At 42.5% G+C, this 23,730-nt stretch overlaps 1 protein-coding gene across 1 annotated transcript; it reads right to left on the bottom strand.

Annotated features, from left to right (window-relative positions):
* Positions 1–10,777: 10,777 nt before the first annotated feature.
* On the bottom strand, positions 10,778–20,807 carry fam32a (family with sequence similarity 32 member A). The gene is made up of 4 exons (XM_073068845.1): positions 20,652–20,807; positions 16,965–17,115; positions 15,341–15,394; positions 10,778–11,866 (listed from the first exon to the last, which is right to left on the bottom strand). Exons 1-4 carry the CDS (start codon positions 20,720–20,722, stop codon positions 11,798–11,800), a joined length of 345 nt encoding a protein of 114 aa, XP_072924946.1. The 5' UTR covers positions 20,723–20,807; the 3' UTR covers positions 10,778–11,797.
* Positions 20,808–23,730: the final 2,923 nt, after the last annotated feature.

Genomic DNA, 23,730 nt, shown 5'->3' with positions numbered 1-23,730 from the left:
TTCCACCTGTCCAGCAATCCAGTTCCTTTGCCCACTGCCATCAGGTGGGAGGTACTGGAGCATTAGGACAAGAACTGTTGATGCTGGCTTTTATGCTGCAGTACTATTTCCCAGATGGTAGCAGCTGGAACAGTTTGTGGTTGGGGTGAGTCGGGTCCCTAATGATCCTTCTGGCTGTTTTTATATACCAGTCTTTGTAAATGTCCTGAATAGTGGGAAGTTCACATCTACAGGTGTGCTGGGCTTTCCGCACCACTCTCTGCAGAGTCCTGCAAATGAGGTAAGTATAGTTCCCATACCAGGCAGTAATGCAGTCAGTCAAGATGCTTTCAATAGTGCCCCTGTAGAAAGTTTGGGGGTTCATACCAAACTTCTTGAACCGTTTGAGGTGAAAGAAGCACTGTTGTGCCTTTTTCCACCACGTTGCTGGTATGTACAGACCTCGTGAGATCCTTGGTGATGTTTATGCCAAGGAACTTAAAGCTGTTCACCTTCTCAGCCCAGATCCATTGATGTCAGTAGGGGTTAGCCTGTCTCCATTCCTCCTGTAGTCCACAATCACCTTTGTTTTTGTAACATTGAGGGAAAGGTTGCTTTCTTGACACCACTCTGTGAGGGTGATGATTTCTTCTCTGTAGGCTGCCGCATTATTATTTCAGATTAGGCCAATCAGTGTAGATTTGTTAGCAAATTTAATAAGCAGACTTATTAAATGTACTGCATTGTGCACCTTGGTCCAGCAGAACATTGGCTAGTGATTGAATGACAATAAACTGAATTTGCAACTTGTACTGTACACTTTAAGAGTGTCTGGAGAATTGTGCCAGGAGGAACCAGTACTTGTGGTGTCCTAAAGTTCATTGTAAATTTATTATCAGGAGATTATATATATCATCTTATACCACCATGAGCTTCATTTTCTTGCAGGCATTGATGGTAAGTAAAAAAAAATAGAATCATTGAAAAACTACACAAAGACAGACAACCAATGTGCAAAAGGCAAATTCTGCAAATACAAAATAATAAAAGTATGTAATAAATGATTATTTATTACACAGGTTGTAGAGTCCTTGAAAGTGAATCCATAGGTTGGGGTGAGTAAAGTAATCACTCTGGTTCAGGAGCCTGATGGTTGAGAGGTAATAACTGTTCCTGAATCTGGTTGTGGGACCCAAGGCTCCTGTATCTCCTTCCTAGTGGTAGCAGTGATAAGAGCATGACTTGGTTAATAATGGATCCTACTTACCTGTGACAGCACTCCTTGTATCCACTACCTTTAGCGGACTTTTCTGTTCAAGGGTGTTGGTGTTTCCATACCAGACCGTGTGTTCCGTACCTTACAGTATTTAATATTAATGCACTTTATTTATGTGTGATTCGTGAGATGTTATACATATTAAATACTGAAGAGAAAATATTTTTCAGTATTATTGCACAAAGGTTGTCTACTTACCTGGAGAAAAATTAACTTCATCGACAGCTGTCTGCAGAAGGCAGGGTTGCTGGGTTTCTCTGGCTGCTTTCAACACACAAGTATAATTTTGCATCAAATACAAACTGCTAGAAGTAGAAGACACCTCCATGTCTTGTTCTTAGACCCAGTCAATGCTTTTGGGTTGGTCTCACATAACCTCCTGTGGTCTTCATTTGAATTCTTCCTTGTACCAGAATGTGTTACCACCCCGGTCCGAGCCTACTTTTGAGACCTCCAGTTCTCACTGATAACTGCAGAGTATAACACAGCCTGGCAGCCTGTGGGGATGGTGCAACCTGCCATTATGCTCATCTCTTCGCTGGCCTTTAACATGGCAATGGAAGAAATCATTTGAGCTTCTAAACCAGTAGATGGAGGAGAACGACTGAAGACAGGACTATGCCCATCAGCAGTCTGGGCACTTATGGATGATTTAACCATCCCGACAACTACCATCCCATGTACCAAATGGTTGCTTGAGAAGCTGCATTCAAACATCAAATGTGCCCGAACAATGAGTAAACCAAATATGTCTAGGAGCACTTCTACAGTCACGGGAAGGCTGCAAGTTCCATGTGGACAGGAAAGTAATTCCTACAGTGTCAGAAATGCCAGTTAAAAGCTTGAGGCATTGGTACAATGTAAACCTCGGTGATACAAATTAAGTGAAACTGCTGAGAGAAGAAATCATCAAAGGGCTTAAAGACATCGATAAGACCTTGCTGCCAGGGAACCTCAAGCTCTGGTGCTTTCAGTTTGGGATTGCTCCCTCGAGTGTTGTGGTCATTGACTCTGTATGTAGTCCCCATCACTCATGTTGAAAAGTTGGAGAGGACAGTTAGTTCCTACATGAACAAGTGGATGGACCTACCAAGATCACTAAGTAATATCTACCTGTATGGCGAAGGAGCTCTGGGGCTGACTATTCAAGTGTGCCAAGGTGAGGCTTGAAATGACCCTCTCGAAATCTCTTTACAGTGTTGTCCAGGATACTGCACCCAGGACCTTAACAGAGAGAAAGTGGTGTCCAGCAGAGTCAGTAAAACAGACAAAAGCAGCACTCAGGTTTGCAGACATGGTGGGCCAGGTGCAATCTGGAAGAGGGGGCCTTGGCACAGGCTCAAATAAGCCCACTTGGCAAAAGGCAACAACACAAAAGCAAAGGTGAGTTACGGTGGTGGAGGAAGTACAGCGACAGGAGGAGCAGATGAGGCATGCAACAGCAGTGTCTCAAGAAAAACAGGGTCAGTGGACAAGGTGGGAAAACATCGAGAAAAGAAAATTCAGCTGGAAATACTTATGGGAAAAGGAAGGCAGGAAGATTAGCTTCCTGATAAGACCAGTTTATGATGTTCTCCCAACATCCAAAAATCTGAACTAGTGGCTCGCTGAAGACCCAGCTTGTCCACTCTGTGGAAGAGCCACATCCTCTGATCTTGCAAAATAAGCCTCATTCAAGGAAGATACAATGGAGCCACAACCAAGTCCTCAGATGTTTGACATTCATTATGGAGAAGCAAAGGTTGAATACAACTCTAAGCTCCATATGTCTGGAAGAACCACCATCCCCTTTGTCCAGCAAGGACAGTCAGTGCCACCCTCAGTGACGCAGCTGGTGTCAGACATACTGGAACCTGCTCGTGACTGAAACATAGTTGTCGACCTTGTCAAAAGGCTAATATTTCCCCCAGAGATTGCCACTACCACTGTCAGCCCAGATTTGGTCTTGTGGTCCAGCAGTCTGAAGGCTGTAGTAATCTCAGAGCTCACAGTGCCCTGGGAAGTTGCAGTCTGCGAGGCGTACGAGTGTAAGACAAGCTGAGCTGGTCACAGATGCCAAGCCACATGGATGGAAGGTGCAGATTTCCCCATACAGGTTGACTGCAGAGGATTTGTGCTACTTCCATGGTCAGATTACTGAAGGGATTGGGAGTCGGAGGCCAGGGGCAGCTGCAAGCTATAAAGAACTCCTGGAGGTGCTGAGTGAAGCAGCCACTGGTTATGGATGAAGAGGAGTGACAGCAGTCGGACCCTAAATGAGTGGGCAGATGCGGAGGGGAGTGCACCTGGGACACCGGATGCACTGTTGAGCCCTCTGGAGATGTGGTGGGCTTAAACTGATGAAACATCTAAGAAGGGAGGTGCCCACCTGATGACCCCTGGGAAGCATCTGCCACCCACCAAGCCCTATCTCAAGATCTCTTATGCTATGACCCAAGTTAGGATCTGCTTGTCAAAGGGATTGAAATATCTAGCACGAACTTACCTTCATAAGTTATCATGTGTAATGGTGTTATGTGTACTACAGTGTTTACACCCTGGTTCGGAGAAATGATATCTCATTACAAATATATTATTTGGTTATACAAGTTATATACAAATTATATACGTGTACATAGCTAAATGACAATAAACTTGACTTTTTGCTTCCAGACAGTATAGTTGCCATCATGCATCTAAAAAAATTTGTCAAAAGTTTGAGATGACATGCTGAATATTTACAAACTTTTACAGAAGCAGAGGCACTGCCATTGTTCAGACTCTGGAAAGAGTTTCAAGAGGCTTCTCAGACAGCAGGTTGGTCAACACAAGTAGGAGTTGCACCAGGTTCGGGATAAAATAGCCAACAGAAGTTGATAATAATTATCAAGCAGAAAGCAAACAGTCGGAGTATAACAACTGATATTTGGATGGACTTGCTGTGACTAGTGGGGTTACATAGCAACTAGTGCTTGGGCCTTCTATATTTTATTTCCATGCTTGATGATGCGAAACTAGGTGGGATTGAGAGTAGGGAGGAGGATGTACAGAAAAGTCTTCGAAGGGGTGTAAACAATCTCGAGCAGTGGGCAGAAACACAGCAGCTGGCACTTAATATGAAAAATTAAAGTATCTCACTGAAACATGAACTCATTTAAAAATGTTTAAAAAATCTACTGATACTCAAAAATCAACGAACCTTGGACGTCTACAGGTACGAATGAAACAGAGACCTTGGGCTTCCACTCCCAACTACCCTGCTTGCAAACGTAGTCTCTGGAAAATAAAACTGAAGACCTCAGAGCTAGATTGCTGTACCAGAGAGATATCAGGGACTGCTGTGTACTTAGCCATGTTACAGTGAAGCAAAGCCCTGCCATTTCGGACACAGCGCTGCAGCCAGGTGGTTTCACCATTCTCCGCAGAGTCAGGACAACTTCGTCTTTTAAAGGCAGAAGTGATTATGCTTTATGTTTGACTCATCATGGTCTCAGTCCTATTTACCTGACCTAGAACATCTAACAGTCAAATATCGTCCATCTTATCTGCCAAAGGAGTTTTCCCACCATCATCCAGGTAGCAGTGTACACTCCACCTCAGGCCAGCTTCAGACGGGACCTGGAGAAGCTGAGCAATGTAATCTGCAAGCACAATACTGTGCACCCTGATGCCTTACCTATCATTGCAGAATTCAACCCGGTCAGCTTGAACTAGAGGACTCAAAACACTTGAACACATTATACCACCATCAAGAATGCTTACTGTGCCACTCCACACCTTTTTTAAAGTCCTATCATCCAGCTGTACTTCTACTGCAGTACATAGGCAGAGACTAATACCACAGCACCAGTGTTGAGGACGAAGGTATTGGCAAGAGATGCTGAGAAGCACTTACACAATTTTGTTCAGTCAGTGGACTGGACAGTATTCAGGGATTCATTTTTGAGTCTGAATGAATATGCCACAATTATCACCTACTCCTTGACTTCTCTAGTGCCTTTAACACCATCCAGCCCAAGATCTTAAGGCACAAACTAACGGAGATGGGAGTAGACTCTCACATGGTGGATTGGATAGTGGACTACTTGACAGATAGACCTCAGTATGTGCGGTTGGGAGACTGTAGGTCTGACACGGTGGTCAGCAGCACAGGGGCGCCGCAGGGAACCGTACTCTCTCCGGTCCTGTTCACCCTGTACACATCAGACTTCCAATATAACTCGGAGTCCTGCCATGTGCAGAAGTTCGCTGATGACACGGCCATAGTGGGGTGTGTCAGGAATGGACAGGAGGAGGAGTATAGGAAACTGATACAGGACTTTGTGATATGGTGCAACTCAAACTACCTGCGTCTCAATATCACCAAGACCAAGGAGATGGTGGTGGACTTTAGGAGATCTAGGCCTCATATGGAGCCAGTGATCATTAATGGAGAATGTGTGGAACAGGTTAAGACCTACAAGTATCTGGGAGTACAGTTAGACGAGAAGCTAGACTGGACTGCCAACACAGATGCCTTGTGCAGGAAGGCACAGAGTCGACTGTACTTCCTAAGAATGTTGGCGTCATTCAATGTCTGTAGTGAGATGCTGAAGATGTTCTATAGGTCAGTTGTGGAGAGCGCCCTCTTCTTTGTGGTGGCGTGTTGGGGAGGAAGCATTAAGAAGAGGGACGCCTCACGTCTTAATAAGCTGGTAAGGAAGGCGGGCTCTGTCGTGGGCAAAGTACTGGAGAGTTTAACATCGGTAGCTGAGCAGGCTACGGTCAATTATGGATAACTCTGAACATCCTCTACATAGCACCATCCAGAGACAGAGAAGCAGTTTCAGCGACAGGTTACTATCGATGCAATGCTCCTCAGACAGGATGAAGAGGTCAATACTCCCCAATGCCATTAGGCTTTACAATTCTACCGCCAGGACTTAAGAACTTTTTAAAAGCTATTATTAATGCTTTTTGAGATAGTGATTTAGATGCACATCATATTTTTACTGAGTTAAGTATTGTATGTAATTAGTTTTGCTACAAGTGTATGGGACATTGGAAAAAAGTTGAATTTCCCCATGGGGATGAATAAAGTATCTATCTATCTATCTATCTATCATCTATCTACTTCATCAAGATCTGTGTGGATGAATGTGTGCCTTCAAGAACGCACCAGAACCAAAACAACCAAAAGCCATGGATGAACCAGGAGATTCAAAGTCTGCTGAAGGCTCAATCTATGGCATTCAAGACTGGTGATCCAGAACTATACAAGTCCAGGTATGACCTACAGAAGACTATTTGAAGTTAGAGATGGAATTGGATACATGTCATCTCTGGCAGGTTTTGCAGGCCATTACTTCTTGAAAAGCAAAATCTAACATTATGAATGCTGTGATGCTTCACTCCCAGATGGACTCAATGCCTTTTATGCACACTTTGTAAGGGAAATCCCTGCAGTATCCAGTGACCCTGTAATCTCTGTTCTGAGGCAGACGTCAGAACATCTTTCAAGAGGGTGAACCCTCACAAGGCATCAGGCCTTGATGGGTACCTGGTGGGCTCTGAAACTCAACTGGTAGAAGTGTTAAGGGAATCTTCAATCTCTCACTGATACACTTGGGAGGTTTCCACCTGCTTCATGACAGTGACAATCGTACCAGTGCCCAAGAGCAGGCTAAGCTGCCTCAATGACCAACACTGAATGGTACTTACACCTGCTATGATGAAGTGCTTTGAGAGGTTGATCATAACTACACTCAACTCCTGCCTAAGGATCTGGACCTGCTGCAATTTGCCTTTCATCACAATTGATCTACAAAGGGTGCAATTTCAAATGGTGGTGAGGAAGCCGACGAGAGTGATATAGATCGGCTAGTTGAGTGGTGTTGCAGCAGCAACCTTGCACTCAATGTCAGTAAGAACAAGGAATTGATTGTTGACTTCAGGAAGGGCAAGACAAGGGAACACACACCAGTCCTCATTGAAGGATTGTAAGTGGAAAGGGTGAGCAATTTCAAGTTCCTGGGTGTCAACATCTCTGAGGATCTATCCTGGGCCCAGCATATTGATGCAGCTATATTTCTTAGGAGTTTGAGGAGAATTGGTACGTCACAAAAGACATTCACAAATTTCTACATATGTACCATGGAGATTATTCTAGCTGGTTGTATCATTGTCTGGTATGGAGGGGCCACTGCACAGGATTAGAAAATGCTGCCAAAAGTTGTAAGCTCAGCCAGTTCCATCCTGGGCATTAGCCTCCCCACCATCTAGGACACTGACAAGGGGCATTGCTTCAAAAAGGCAGCATCCATCATTAAGGATGCTGCCACCCTCTCCTCCCACCCCATCACCCAGGAAATGCCTTCTTCTCATTGCTACCATCAAGGTGGAAGTAAGAGCAGCATGAAAATACAGCACACAATGTTTCAAGAACAGCTTCTTCCCCTCAGCTATCAGATTTCAGAAGGGACATTGAATTCATGAACACTACCTGAGTACTTTCCCTCTTTTTGCAACACACACACCCTCCAATATAGCAGATATTTTGGTTAATTGGGCTATCATTTTATTGGTGCAGCTATTTATGTGGGCCAACTCTTTAAGAGGAAAAATTAATGGCGAAAATAGCCGGGATTCCTTTCATTTATTTAGGACAGCATGCCTCTTGATTTGGGCAGGAGACTGTTGCCAATCCATTTTAAACTAGCATGAGTCAAGTGCAGTTGTATGGCCATTAGACACTACAGCATGCTTGGAGCAAACTGTTCTTATATGGTGTCAGTTGTGTGTTCATGTCCAAAAAGCAATGATTTTTAGCACTGGTAGTTTGTGAGAAATAAGCAGCAAGACAATTCAGACCTGTTTTGTTCACTGCATTTTCAAGCATTCAGGATTAGAGAAGCCAGAAAAGGCTGGGATTGAAAATGAAACAATTTCAGTCCTTCAACAAGTTAGGAACTAAGAATTATAAGATATCAACAATCATCTTCAATGTTACAATGAAAATGAATATTTGGAGGATGTATGATGCATTGTATGAAGGCTGTCCATTACCTGCACTAGGTGTCTGAAACCTAATGTACTTATTGTAACATATTATAGCTAGTTTTATTATAATATATTGCAATTTACTGTTGCCATAAAACAACAAATCTCACGACCCATGCCAGTGATATTAAACCTGATTGTGAAATGCTTAGGGGGTTTAGTAGGGTTGACACAGAGGTGATATTTGTCTTGTGCGAACAGTCTCAAACTAGGGATCAGAGTCTAAGACGAGAACATTTTTCTTGAGAGCAGCGAACCTTTGGAATTCAAAGTTTAAAATAAATACTGTATATGTCACCATACACATATTCAATAAATCCAATAACCATAATAGAAATTAATGAAAGACTGCACCAACAGGGCAGACAGCTAGTGTGCAAAACACAAACTATACAACAAAAAGAAAGCAATAAATATCAAGAACACAAGATGAAGAGATCTTGAAAGTGAGTCCATAGTTTGTAGGAATAGTTCAGTGACGAGGCAAGTGAAGTTGAATGAATTTATCCCCTCTGGTTCAAGAGCCTCATGGCTGAGGGGTAATAACTGTTCCTGAACCTGATTGAGTCCTGATGGTAACAGTGGAAAGAGAACATGACCCTGGGGGTGGGAGTTGCTGATGATGGATGCTGCTTTCCTGTGACAATGCTCCGTGTAGCTGTGCTCAGTGGTGAGGAGGACTTTACCTGTGATGGACTGGGCCAGATGCACTACCTTTTGTAGGAATTTCCATTCAAGGGCATTGGTGTTTCCATTCCAGGCAGTAATACAGCCAGTCAGTATACTCTCCACCTCACATTTGTCAAAGTTTTAGAGAATCTTCTAAGAAAATAAGGGTGCTGCCTTGCTTTCTTCATAATTGGACGTGTGCTGGGGGCAGGACAGGCCCTCTGAAATAATAACACCGAGAAGTTTAAAGTTGCTGACATGCTCCTCCTGATTCCCCTGGCTCACGTACCTCCAGCTTCCTCCTCCAGAAGTCAATAATCAGCTTCTTAGTCTTGCTGAGTAAGAGGTTGATGTTGTGGCACCACTCAGCCAGATTTCCAGACTCTGTCCTATATGCTAATTTGTCAGCTTTGACTCGGCCTATGGCAGTGGTGTCGTCAGCACTGGAGCTTTGCTCAGCCACTGTCATGAGCTGAAAGTGAGCAGAGCAGGCAACTAAGCGCACAGCCTGTGACGGAGATTGCTATCCCAGCAGGCTGTGGAGGCTCAGTCATTGTTTCTTTGCACCATCCAGTGCCAGTCTATTCTCTCATTCTGCTTTTACCATGTCCTCAGATTAACTTTATTTTGAGGATATCCCATTGCTCTTATCAGCTAAAGTGCTTTTAAAAATGATTCTACATTCAGATGGAGATACAAAGTAACTACTTACTCACACAAAATTCCTACAAACATTAAGATAATTACCTAGTTTGTGACATTGAACAAAAAAGATAGACATTTGCGGTCTCATCCAGAAACCATATCTCCAATAGTGGAACATCAAACTGTCCAGATTTTGTGCTCAAGTTTCTGTTCTGTGAATGACAACCCACAATTTTCTAGCAAGATTGCTAATGAACCATTTGCAGAGAACCAACCCAATGCTATTCTGCTCACAGCCACTAGAATAGTTGGTGCATTTTAGAGCAAGGTAGGCAAGAGTAATGAAGAAGCATTTAAAAGAATCCAGGTGAGATGAATGTGCCTATGGAGAAGATTTTTTAAATGATTTATCTGTGAAATGCTAGAATAATTAAGAGTTTCAAATTATTATACAAAAAGGTACTATTGCAGTGAGGCACAAAGCAAGAAGCCCAAAGATCTCCTGAGGTAACCAGAAAAAAGATGGCAGCTGAATAGTGAAATTCAAATTCATGAAGAATTCTTCTCAACCTTGTATCTCATGGCCACAACAGAACTGCCTCCCCAAAATGAATCTCAGAATAACAAAAAAGCAAATTACACATTTGGGAAAACAAAAGGCTTTCATAACATAGAACTCAGAACATCCCACATGTTGAAACTGGGTGCTGTCACTGTTAATGTAGCCAAACATGATGCACAAAAACACAATTAAGTGATGAACTGGATATTCACATGCATAACCTTCTCACCTCCAAGACTCACAAAATATAGCTTACATCCTATTAACTCAACAGCCAAACATCTGTCAGAACTCTACTCCCAACAATGGAAGATGCAGTTCCTTTGCAAAGTCACTTGTAAAATTTTGCCTCTTCCTTTCTGGATATTTCTCTCTTCTTCTGATATACTTACCTGGTCACATTTAAAATAAAGCCCATTTCAAAATGAGTTCAGCTTTGGACCGTATATAGAGGAAAACTGCAGCCACAATGCCTCACTGTAAAGTGTACTACAGGCAGACTAACAAGATTCAAGTTATAACACTATATATGCTGTTTGTGGACTAAGATCTAAAACTAAGCAGATGTTAAATGAAAAATAATAGCTGAGATAAAACCACATACAGGGTAAAAAAACTTACTCTCAAGGTCACATAACAGGCTACCATTTTCTGTATTTATCTTTGCAAAGTCAATCAATAAGTTATTTATTATCTTTCTCTAAAGTTAAAAACAAATCATTTCAGAAGCAAGGTCAGCCAGAAAAATTACAGTGCCTTGAAAAAGTATCCAGTCCCCATTGCCTAGGTCAGGCCAACCCTCTAAATGTAGTCACCGGAGAAGAATGGCACTTGTAACAGAGGCAACCGTGACACCAACAGTCACCCTGAGTGAGCTGAGGAGGTCAGTGGCTGCAAATGGAGATGAAGTTCATTGACCCACAAAAAGGTATTTCTAAAAGAGTTTTAAGGGTGAAGAATGATGTTAAATACAGAGCTTAACTGGGGAGGAAGTTCATCTTTCAGCAGAACAATAACCTAAAGAACTCTTAATGTCCTTGAGTGGCTCAGAGTCCTGACCTTAACCCAATCGAACATCTCTGGCAAGACCTCAAGATTGCTGTCCACTGCCACTCTCCAACTAACCGGCCGTAGCTTGAGCAATTTTGCAAGGAGGAATGGGCATATCTTGCTCTATTCCACTGTGCAAAGCTAATAGAGACTTATCCAAAAGTTGCAATAGCTGTAAGAGATGGTTCAACTAAGTACTGAGCAAAGTGGGGGGGGAATACTTTTGAACAGCTAACATTTCATTTTTTGATTTTTTTTTAGTTTTTCATGCTTTACAATTGTCACTGTTTTTTGGGCTCTATTGTAAAAAGAACATGTGATTCACAAATAAAAACTTTCAGTTAAATTGATCAAAATCCCTGGTTGTAATATTCAATTATGTGAACAAAGGGTTGGTGGCTGAATACTTCAGTGAGGCACTGTGTTTTTACAAAGTCGTATGACACTGGTGTATCCATCACTTACGATGCAGGTCTCTTCTTGTCATGCAAGTTAACATAGGAACTGTGACAATCTATTGTGTTTATTACAGATATAAAGAACACTGAAAATAATAAAGAGGAACCCCAATAAAAATGCTGTCCAAAGCTACAAACATCTCATTTAGTCCAGCTGACTTTAGGAATATCGTAATGTTCCGTCAAGGTATCCAAGTGTCGGTTAAACTCCTGCAAGAGAGGCAAAGTTACAGATCAGCATTTTGACCAGCGGGAAGTACATAGTCATCAATGAATCAAGCTCAGAAGACAGCAGTAGAGGGATGTGGCATGGACATTTGAGCAAAATGTGAGGTGCAAAAGGAATGCTGCAGGCAGGATGTATTGCAGGGCTGGCATTTTTTTTAAAAACCCATCTCCTTCAAGTTAAATTTTTTGTCACGTCTGTGTGGGCCACAAATTGCCTACACTGTACAACTATACAGCTCTACTTCTGCAGGTATAATTTGCAACACTATTTGCTACATACATCTAATTTAAACAATAATTGAGCTAAAGATAATTGTAACTCATAGCCAGCCTTGGGTTGGAAACACTAGACCACAATTGAAAGTGACTACACACAAGTAACAAAGATGTCAGATGAAGACGAGGCTCACTGTGGCAGCAGCTAGGGAGATTTAAACCATAATATTTAAGTTACAGTTTAGAGTGTCCTGTTCATTTGTCCAGACTGTACCCACACCCAGAAGGTCATCACCACTGCATTAATCCACAACATCGACCCTTCATCCAAAATAACATGCTCATTCCTCATTGGCAAAAACATATGCCGGTGTGGGTGGGTGCATTTCTGGATCTTATGGTGTCCTGGGTTACAAGCAACACCACCAGCGAAATAGCAGTCTAACTAATATACATGCCATCCCATTAGTATTATGTTGCTAATGCTGCCAATCTTGATGCATAGTCAAAAACTTAGGCATGACCATTAAACAGTCACAAGATATAAACAATTGGTTTGACATTTTAAGAGTGACTGAAATTGCATTTTAGCAGAAGAGGAAGCAGCAATTTCACAACATACCAAGGAAAATTTCAAACTTCCTTTTATAGGGTTTTATATCTTAAGCAAACAATTGGTTTACTATCTTTATCTGGCCTGGTATTATCCTGCAAACTCAAACTAACATTCAACTTCAAGATTCCCTATAAGTCCTACATCATTTCAACTTGGAAATATATCACCGTTTCTTCACAGTTCATCTCCTTGGAAACCCTACAGCAACACTGGGATTACCTTCTTTATGTGGGCTGAAGCATTTCAAGTTGGTACCTCAACACCACTTTTCCAAGGGAATTGGAGAGGAGCAATTATAAAAACTTGACGCATGCAGAAAATCATTTATAAAAAAAGTTATTGCAAACACCAATGTAGTTCAAAATGACCAATATGCCACTGAGGAACAGGGCTTTATTTTACAATTTTTCTAGCTACATAAGTATTATAGAGGTTGAAGACAAAATTCATAAACTATCATTGCTCTGAATGTTAATTTGTTTAACTACAGAATACTTATTTCCTCTGTGTCCCTCGATCATTTAAATTCAATTTCCCTGTACCTTTGAAGTAATTTTAAACGTTTTTCTCAGCCCCTAATCCTTTGCTCTTAATACATATTTCTTTAGTTTCATTTATGACTAATGTATTTCTTAATTCATCCAATTTGTTTCATTGCTCTCCATATTTTTAAGCAGAACACATTCCTCCTTAATTTAAATTATAAAATACCCATTCTACCTATTCAATTTTCTTGTTCATTTTCATCGACCAATCATGTACATTGACCGCTGTCTCAATTACAGTGCCTTGTAAAAGTATCCAGCCCCAACCCTTTGTTCACATAAATTGATCAAAATCCCTGCTTATAATACACATTTAACTGTGAATTTTTATTTGTTAATCAATTTCCCCCCACAGTAGAACCCAAAGAAGAATTATAAAGCATGAAAAACTAAAAACCAAAATGTCTGCAATGCAAAATATTCACCTCTTCCCCCACCCCCCCTTTGCTCATTACTTAGTTGAACCACCTCACAGTTATTAGAGTCAGTAGTCTTTTTTGATTCAGGTACTGCAAGACGACAAGTCTCCATTGGTTTTACTAAATGTGATGGGAGCAAAATTTGCCCATTCTTCCTTGCAAAATTGCTTAAGCTGTGCCAGGTTAGTTGGGGAGTGTCGATGGACAGCAATCTTGAGGTTTTGCAATGATACTTGATCAGGTTAAGGGCAGAACTCTGACTGGGCTACTCAAGGACATCAATTTTCTTTATTTGAAGCCACTCCATAGTTGCTCTGCTAGTGTGCTTTGGGTCATTGTCTTCCAGAAAGACAAACTTCCTCCCCATTTTAAGCTTTCTGGTAGAAGCTAGCGGGTTTTTAAATCCAGGATCTCTCTGTATTTAGCAACAGTCATCTTCTCATCAATCCTGACCAGATGTCCAGCCCCTGCTGCTGAAAAGCATCCCCATAACATGATGCTACCTCCACCACACTTCACATAGGGATGGTGTTCTCTGGGTGATGTGTAGTATCAGATTCATGCCACATATACTGCTTAGAATTGAGGCTAAACAATTCCACCTTAGTCTCATGAGACTTACTTCCACATTTATTTCAGTATCTTCTAAGTAATGTTTTGCAAAGTCTTTACTGACAAGATTATTTTTTTTTTAGCCAGGGCTTCTTCCTTGCCATTCTTCCAATAAATACCCACTTTGCGTAAGGCCTTGGAGATTATGGACCAATGAACTTCATCTCCAATTGCAGCTCACTGTGAATGACAGATAGCACACAGTATAAGCGCCATTCTTCTTTGGTGACTAGGTTTAGAGGGGCAGCCTGACCTAGACAGTGTGGCTCTGATTTCATTCCCCCCCACCTACATTTTCCACCATGTTCTGCACTGAGCTCCAAGGTATGCTCAGTGCCTTTGAGATGGCTTTGTACCCTTCCCCAGATCTGTGCTTCTCTGTTATCATTTCCGCGACTTGTCTTGAATGCTCTTTTATCTTCATTTTGGTTTGGTCTGTTTAAAATCTACCATACTGATGGACGTTACCGAGAGAGGAGTTGTTTATTCTCATGAATTCACTGAGAACAGGTGATCCTCCAATTTTCTACGTCAAAAAATTGGGTGAACTGTTAAGGTCATACAGTACATTGCACCTGAGGAAAGTTAGCTTAGTAATCTCAAAAGGGATGAATACTTTTTCAGCCTCAGTTTTGCTTTTTAATTTTTAGTAAATTGTTGACAAGTTTTGGAATTTTTCTTTTGATTTGACATGATGTACTATGTTTTTTAGATTAGCTCAATCCTACTTCAATACATTTTAAATTTAGAAAATGACAGTAAGATGTGAACATAGTTTAATACTTTTTCAAGGCACTGCATGTCCTACTCAAATATTATTTTAAAACTTGGTATGCTGTGATCACTATTGCCTAGATATTTCCTGATGCACATTTCCCTCAACTGCACTGATTTAATTCCCATTTCTAGATCCAGAAATAACTTTTCTGCTTAAAAGATAGACAAAATAAATCTCAGTCATTCCCAGTGAATTAAAAATAAAATTAAAATGAATTTCTCAATTTTACATTAAAAAGACACTTATTTTAAGCTCTTTAAATAAGCTTACCTCAACACTCTGTTTGTGGGTTTTTGATGCCTTCTTTAGGATCCTTTCAATTTGCTGCATGAAAAAAAAAATCAGGAAATTGCTTTTAAAAAAGTAGGAAGAAAGTTAAATAAAGTTGGCCACAAGCTTTACAAAATTACTTGGAGGTGTGAGGATACATCTAACAGTAAATCCCATAAAGCAAACAACATTGAGAAAAGGGGAGAGGAAGGGTGTGTGATATTGAGTAGTTCAGTACTGAATAAATTTTCTGCAAAGCTTTTAAGCAAAGACTTTGAATGAGCCAACAGGGTAATATCAAACTGGATAAAGACTGCAAGATATCCGTTTAGTAGACAGCAAAAAGGCAACCATAATATTAGTACTTATCCACATTTCCATTTTTCCTATTTAACTTTTATCATTTCTGCACTGAAGCATTTATGTATGCATACAGGGTGTGCTTCTGTGTATGAACTTTTTCTACTTCACATTTGATATTTTTCTGCTCAATTTTAAACATTACTCAGTCATTTCTTCTTTCTCTAACCAGAAATCTCTATCGTATCAATGAATACAAGAAAACAGGAGCAGTAGGCCAGCTGGCTCTAAACCTGGCATACCATTCAATTTAATCATGGGTGATTAATTGATGGCCTCAACTGCTCCTATATAGCACAGCAAATCAGGAGTCCAAGGCCAAAATGACCTGATCAAGTAATACGCACGTTCTTGTCTCTAGTGAGAGACAATGAATGCTATTCTATCCCATCTCTTCAATAAGATTCTCCTGCTTTGCTTCAGATTGCAACTGCCTGCAGATTGACTATTAAAATAGAAACATCGGTGATATTACGGAGACAAGGCTTTTGGTTTGTCAAGCCTACTCCCGATATAAGACATTCAAGTACGCTAATCCCATTTTATTCTTCCCACATTCCCATAAATTTGCCCCAGATTGTATTACCCAGCTATACACCAGGAGCAACCAACCCATCAGCCCAATGTCTTTGTAAAGTAGAAGAAAACCTGAGCATGCAGAGGAACAGGCAAGCTCTGCAGTCAGCTGCCTAGGCCAGGATGGAACACCAGGTTGTTAGAGCCATGAGGCAGTGGCTTTACCAGCAGTGCCACTGTGTTGCCCTTTCTATGACAACACACTACCCCGAATAATGTGTCTTTTTCTTTCTTCATGAGAAGAGCATCACACAAATGACTATTGTAAAATCTTCCTCTGTTATTCATACAATCTCATTCCTGTTACTTCTCCCATCCACTGTATTTAGTTCATAATCCTATCACTTTCAGCTCTGCGATACATGAGGTTCTGCAAATGCTGGAAATCTTGAGCAATAGTGACAAAATGCTGGAGGAACTCAGCAGATCAGGCAGCATCTACAAATGGTAAAGAACAGCTGAAATTTTGGGCTGAGACCCTTCATCAGGAGTGCCTGAACTGCTGAGTTCCTCCAGCACTTTGTGCATTTTTTTGGGTTATGCTCAAAATTTCCAGCTCTGACACAGAACAAATACACAAAAGTTAACATGCTTTTGTTCTTATTTTTCTCTTTAAGGGTATCTACTCTCTGTGGATCTGCACTACTTATAGGGTCTCTCTTTTCATTCACTATGTTTAACAGCTTACTCGCTTCTCCTGCATCTTGTCAAATGCCTTTTGTGCTGGAGTCCTCTTGTCTATAAACGCTCGTTTACTTTCTCCACCATCTTCATGCTGCTGCTTGTTTGAGGTGATCTGTTCCAGCATTTTCTTGGTTTCCTTATTCTTCTTTTTCTTCCTGTTTTTTTTTTTGAAAAAGCAAGCACAGAAGACTTCCATTTCAGTATTTGTTCTAGAATCCATCAGAAGGAGAAGCAGGGACAATTGGAGAACAATGTGATCACAATGTAACAAAAAGAAGAACAGGCAGAGATGGATGAAGCAGTAGGTCCAAAACAGGTAGCGGGAAGGAATGGGTTTACCAGGGTGGGAGGGATGGACAAGGGTGAGCGTGATGGGTTTACTGGGGAGAAGAGAATTAGAATGGGTCTGTGGGTGCACAGAAATTATATATATATTTATTTGGATACTCTTATACAGTTTCAAAATGAGAGCAGAATAGCACAAATTTTGTAAGAAAAAATGATAAAGTAACAGAAAGGAGCAAAGTGGAATAAATAAATGCTGCAGTACATCACCATGAGCTTTGGTGGGGGAGGGCCACACCTAGCTTTGGGTTCACCATCAGAACGCAAGAACTACATGCAATGTATTTACAATAAATCTGACATAATTTGTGACAATTTGTGATAATTATGACAATCTGTCATAATTTCAGAATAAATGTCCTCTGAAATATTAACCATTGCTGAGGAATTTTTTCAGAAACAAGGTTATGTACCGTATAGAAATTAATCTCTTCACATTTAATAGTCAGAGATTTACAAACAAATTATTAAAATTTGAACTTTGTGGTCTTCTTCCTAACCTATTTTCCTCTCTCTCATATTTCTTTATCTTTGGTACCCAACCTTTCATTTAATCACTCATTTTTTAGACCTCTGACTACATTGAATAAAAAGCTAACCATGCTCCATATTTCCTTAAGAAATGAGGTTCTTCAATCCATTGTCCATGTCGTCTGACAACAACAATCCAATTCCCCCAATAATTGTACCAGAAACCTATTCTCCCATCAGCCCCCTTGCTCCCCACCCTCAGATTTTGCATTCACTACAGGCTAATTAACCTACCAAACATCTTCGATCTTCAGGAAGAAACTGGATACCCAGAGAAAACCAACATAGTAACTGGTAGAATGTGTCATCCCCACACAGCTAGCATCAGAGGTCAAGACTAACTCACTGAACCTTTGAGGGAGATTTACATTTACAAAGTGTCTTCCATCCACTTCATGTTGTCCCAGAGCACATTAATATTCTGGGATACTTTATAGTAGTATAAAGCAATAAAGCATTTCATTTGCATACAATATGCTCCCACCAGCAGTAATATGACAGTGATCAAATAATTTAAAGTGAAAAAATAATTATTTTCTAAAACACTTGGACTAAGTTGTTCTTCAAGCTAAGTGACATGGAATCTCCTAACACCAACGCAAAATGTTAGGTAGGACCAGTATTCATCATTTCCAGCCGTATTGTACTGAATTGGCATCAAGATCCTTCTGTTTGGAACCAACAATGCGAGCAACTGAACCAAAGAGGGAGATAGAATTCTTCATCCCAATCAGTCACATTCTGTTAACCAGTTCATGCATTCAGCATATTGTCATATTAAACACAACTAAAACTGTAAACAAGTGTTATAGCAACCTATGCTCTCCAAAGTCCTTCTATAGAATACACTTGAAACTTCCTAATCACTGACAGACCAGGTCAGGGTTGAGTTATACAGCACGTTAAGCAAGGACATTAATGCATGAAGAGCAGGTACACTCAACAACAAAACATTTGCTTCTTGAATATTTATGGATGTATCTTATGGATTTTGGGCTGAACCGAAATTTCCCTCACACACACCATTTTTTGGAATTGCCTACTTTTGTTATTTCAATTCATAATGCAAGCCAATTAAAATGTTGCCCACAATGTAAGCTGAAGAGTTTTCTATCTTGTCCAGCAATGCCTAGGACAGATGTGGTTTCAGAAAAGCTATACATTTCCATGAAGGATTTCGATATTTGAGACAGATGCTTCCCAGAATAACTGATGCCAAGATTAAGGAAGGCATTTTTGTTGGTTCACAAATCAAGCAGGTCGAAGACAGGCAATTCAAAGAACTTACAGTGCAACCTGAGAAAATCACATGGAAGGCATGCTCATGACGACAGAGCACCAAACCACATGCAGCTGACTGATAACATGCTTCAAACATACAAAACTATGTAGTGCAACATGCTACTAAAGATTTATTTTCTGCACTCCCATTTAGATGCCTTCCTGCAAATCTTGGTGCTGTCAGTGACAAGCATGGTGAAAGGTTTCATCAGGATATTGTGGTCGTGGAGAAACAGTATCAGGGCGACTGGAATTCATCAATGCTGGCTGATTATTGTTGGACACTTAAGCAAGAAGCCTCAGACGAAGACAAATGAAAATCACCAAATCCTTTTTAGCTTATTTAAACTATTGTAAAGTATCAGCACTGTCATACAATTAAACACATTATGTTCAATAAAAGCTAATTTCCGGTTTCTCTAAATTCCTACATGACACAAGTAGTCTGAAATTATATTTGGGTTCAGCTTCAAGCAGATTGTCATAAAAAATTCTTTAGAAGCAATACTTCAAAAAAATTTGTTATCTAGTGTTATTTAAAAGTATCCATATTATATTATAAAGGCTGCACATTCTCTAAAACGTTCATTATTTGAAGATATTCACGTGAAGTATTAAACCTCCATTGATGAGGCCAACCTGAATATTTCCCACACCTTATGTTCATCATATCAGTATTATGAAATATGACCAACACTAGGTGGAAAACTGAGCATATCTTTTGCAGGATTAGCCAAATTAAGAACTCAAACACTTAGAGTATCACTGAAGCACGAGAAATCCCAAATTTTCTGTGAGGTTCTGATTGTTGTCATTCTGACTCAGCTTAGGAATCCAACAGCCGAATTTAACCACCTATAGTTGTGCTGGAAAATATAGGCACTGATCTGATCCAGTTTTACCATCTCCTTTCACTTCAGCAGTTTTGGGGTAATAGAATCATAGATAGAATAGTACAGCACATTACAGGCCCTTCGGCCCACAATATTGTGCCGACCCTCAAACCCTGCCTCCCATATAACCCCCCCACGTTAAATTCCTCCATAATGAAAGAAAACTTTGCGTTTAATAAATACAAGCCCGTTTAAAGTAATCTTCAGTGACTGAGTTTCAAGTACTTCAATCTTCACAACTGAGAGACGAGCAAGATCCTCTGATACACGGCTCACGCCACAACTACAAGGAACGCACTTGGGTTACATTTCCAGCCAGAATCGTTGCAGTCTTCAGGATCTTGTCCTTGTTGTACTAGGAAGCCCACCTGCCCTCTCAGGTCAGCGAGCCAACACTCTTACAGTACCATACCTCCCAGGTCGGGCCCGGGTTCCGTCTCCCTACACGGGAGCAGAAGCTGGAACCCGCGGGTTTCCAGACAAACAGCCGGCCCGCTCCGGAACCAGCCTCCCTGAACTGCTACCGATGCCCGGGCAAAGGCCCTCCCCGCTTTCAGCGCGTCACAGCCTCCTGGGGGAAGACCTCGACCTTAGGCCCGATGACCCCCCGCCCGTGCCAGATCCCAGTACCGGTTCCTTACTTCTTAACACCGAGATCAGCGACGCCTTTCAGCCGGAGAGCGCCGCCTTGCACGGCCTGGTACTCGGCCATCTTCAGCCGTGGCCGGATCGATTACTCCGCGAGCCCGACCCCGCCCACCGAGGATCCAAGTCCCGCCCCTCAACACTTCCGGCGGCACCTGGCCTGTAACAGACCCCATGCCGGATCGATTACCCCGCGAGCCCGACCCCGCCCACCGAGGATCCAAGTCCCGCCCCTCAACACTTCCGGCGGCACCTGGCCTGTAACAGACCCCATGCCGGATCGATTACCCCGCGAGCCCGACCCCGCCCACCGAGGATCCAAGTCCCGCCCCTCAACACTTCCGGCGGCACCTGGCCTGTAACAGACCCCATGCCGGATCGATTACCCCGCGAGCCCGACCCCGCCCACCGGGGATCCAAGTCCCGCCCCTCAACACTTCCGGCGGCACCTGGCCTGTAACAGACCCCATGCCGGATCGATTACCCCGCGAGCCCGACCCCGCCCACCGAGGATCCAAGTCCCGCCCCTCAACACTTCCGGCGGCACCCGGCCTGTAACAGACCCCATGCAGGGACGCTAGACTAGAGCAAATCTGCAGATGCTGGAAATTCAAGCAACACACAATGGATTGTGATAGTCCCCGCCTTGATATACCTGCTTGCAAATCCCGAATGAAGGTGTTTTCTGTTATTTGTGAAGAGGTTCCTAAAATTATGATTGCTTTGTGATATTGTCAAAGGCTGTTAAAGGACGTGGGCTGCCGGTACCAGCTGCCCCATATGGAAAGGATTGGACATCGAAGGGGCAGAGGACGGAGAGTATGCGAGGGGTCTGTAGTTATCAGACAGCCTGGCCACTGGACTTGAGGATACCCTCTCCACCAAGGCAATGTTGAGCTTTATCAGTTGTCGCCTGAACCGCAATTCCAGAACGCGGTTCCCTTTAAACATCTGGTTTGATCACCGTCCCCGCCTGCAAAATGGATGTGCCACGCCCAAATTCTGACTGCCGTGAAGATTTTCTGAGCCTTTAGCTCCTGAAGTATCTCCTGAACCTAAAGGCTTAAGTCTGTATTCAGATTCAAAGGAATTATCCTGCTGACAGTGAGACCCTGAAATACTCATCATTTTGCCGGTGAAAAAGCCAGTAAGGTGTTTTGTCCAAGGCATCAGGGGTGATAACAAATCTGTAATACAAGCCTTAACCCAGCCACAAGCATGAGTTGTTTTCCAGCCAATATCACAGTGATTGACTTACGTGGAACATTTTTTCTATATGCCTATCCACTGAAGCCCCCAATATTTGTTTACTTTCACCTGCCAAGGCAAGCTGGACCTGCCATCTACAGGGATACGCCGAGAGTTCCATACAAATAGGGAAACTGTGTGTTACACCCAACCGCGCCAGCTCTCGCTGTTTAGACGCTCTAACTCTCAGGAGTATCGATACCTGGCACAGCCCCTTTAAGAGTTCAGGACAGTCCCGTTAATTGGCAATCATGCGCCGAGCATTCTGTATATAACGAGCACCTGAACAGACACTCGATATTTCACTTGTAACGGAGAGGAGCCTATGGTAGGAGAGTTAGGTGGCTGAAGTGAAGTTATAGAATGGAGTTTGGCAAGAAATAAAAGAACATGGGGCGGGGGTAAGATAGACGGGATTGGATGAGGAGAGTCACCCGCTGAAGGGCATTGGGAGTGGGGTGGAAGATGATGCTGATTTCGAGATAATAATTGCTTTGATGTCAAATTGTGACAAAAAACTTCACCCGGTTAGATTGACAAAGGCTATTTAGAAAAGTATCGGTAAAGTAAAATCAGCAATCTGTCTTAGCAAATGATTACATGTCAACACGAGGAAATCTGCAGATGCTGGAAATTCAAACAACAACACACACAAAATGCTGGTGGAACACAGCAGGCCAGGCAGCATCTATAGGGAGAAGTGCTGTCGACGTTTCGGGCCGAGACCCTTCATCAGGACTAACCGAAAGGAAAGATACTAAGAGATTTGAAAGTAGTGGGGGGAGGGGGAAATGCAAAATGATAGGAGAAGACCGGAGGGGGTGGGATGAAGCTAAGAGCTGGAAAGGTGATTGGCGAAAGTGATACAGAGCTGGAGAAGGGAATGGATCATGGGATGGGAGGCCTCAGGAGAAAGAAAGGGGGGGAGAACACCAGAGGGAGATGGAGAACAGGCAAACAACTAAATATGTCAGGGATGGGGTAAGAAGGGGAGGAGGGGCATTAATGGAAGTTAGAGAAGTCGATGTTCATGCCATCAGGTTGGAGGCTACCCAGCCGGTATATAAGGTGTTATTCCTCCAACCTGAGTTTGGATTCATTTTGACAATAGAGGAGGCCATGAATAGACATATCAGAATGGGAATGGGATGTGGAATTAAAATGTGTGGCCATTGGGAGATCCTGCTTTCTCTGGCGGACCGAGTGTAGGTGTTCAGCGAAATGGTCTCCCAGTCTGCATTGGGTCTCACCAATATATGAAAGGCCACACCGGGAGCACCGGACGCAGTATACCACACCAGCCGACTCACAGGTGAAGTGTCGCCTCACCTGGAAGGACTGTCTGGGGCCCTGAATGGTGGTGAGGGAGGAAGTGTAAGGGCAGGTGTAGCACTTGTTCCGTTTACAAGGATAAGTGCCAGGAGGGAGATCGGTGGGAAGGGATGGGGGGGGGGGGGATGAGTGGCAAGGGAGTCGCGTAGGGAGCGATCCCTGCGGAAAGCAGAAAGGGGGGGGAGGGAAAGATGTGCTTGGTAGTGGGATCCCGTTGGAGGTGGCGGAAGTTACGGAGAATTATACGTTGGACCTGGAGGCTAATGGGGTAGTAGGTAAGGACAAGGGGAACCCTATCCTGAGTGGGGTGGCGGGTGGATGGGGTGAGGGCAGATGTGCGGGAAATGGGAGAGATGCGTTTGAGAGCAGAGTTGATGGTGGACGAAGGGAAGCCCCTTTGTTTAAAAAAAGAAGACATCTTCTTCGTCCTGGAATGAAAAGCCTCATCCTGAGAGCAGATGCGGCGGAGACGGAGGAATTGTGAGAAGGGGATAG

Source organism: Hemitrygon akajei, chromosome 16 (genome assembly GCF_048418815.1).
Source record: "Hemitrygon akajei chromosome 16, sHemAka1.3, whole genome shotgun sequence".
NCBI classification, from domain to species: domain Eukaryota; kingdom Metazoa; phylum Chordata; class Chondrichthyes; order Myliobatiformes; family Dasyatidae; genus Hemitrygon; species Hemitrygon akajei.
This window is presented reverse-complemented; position numbering and strand designations above follow the sequence as displayed.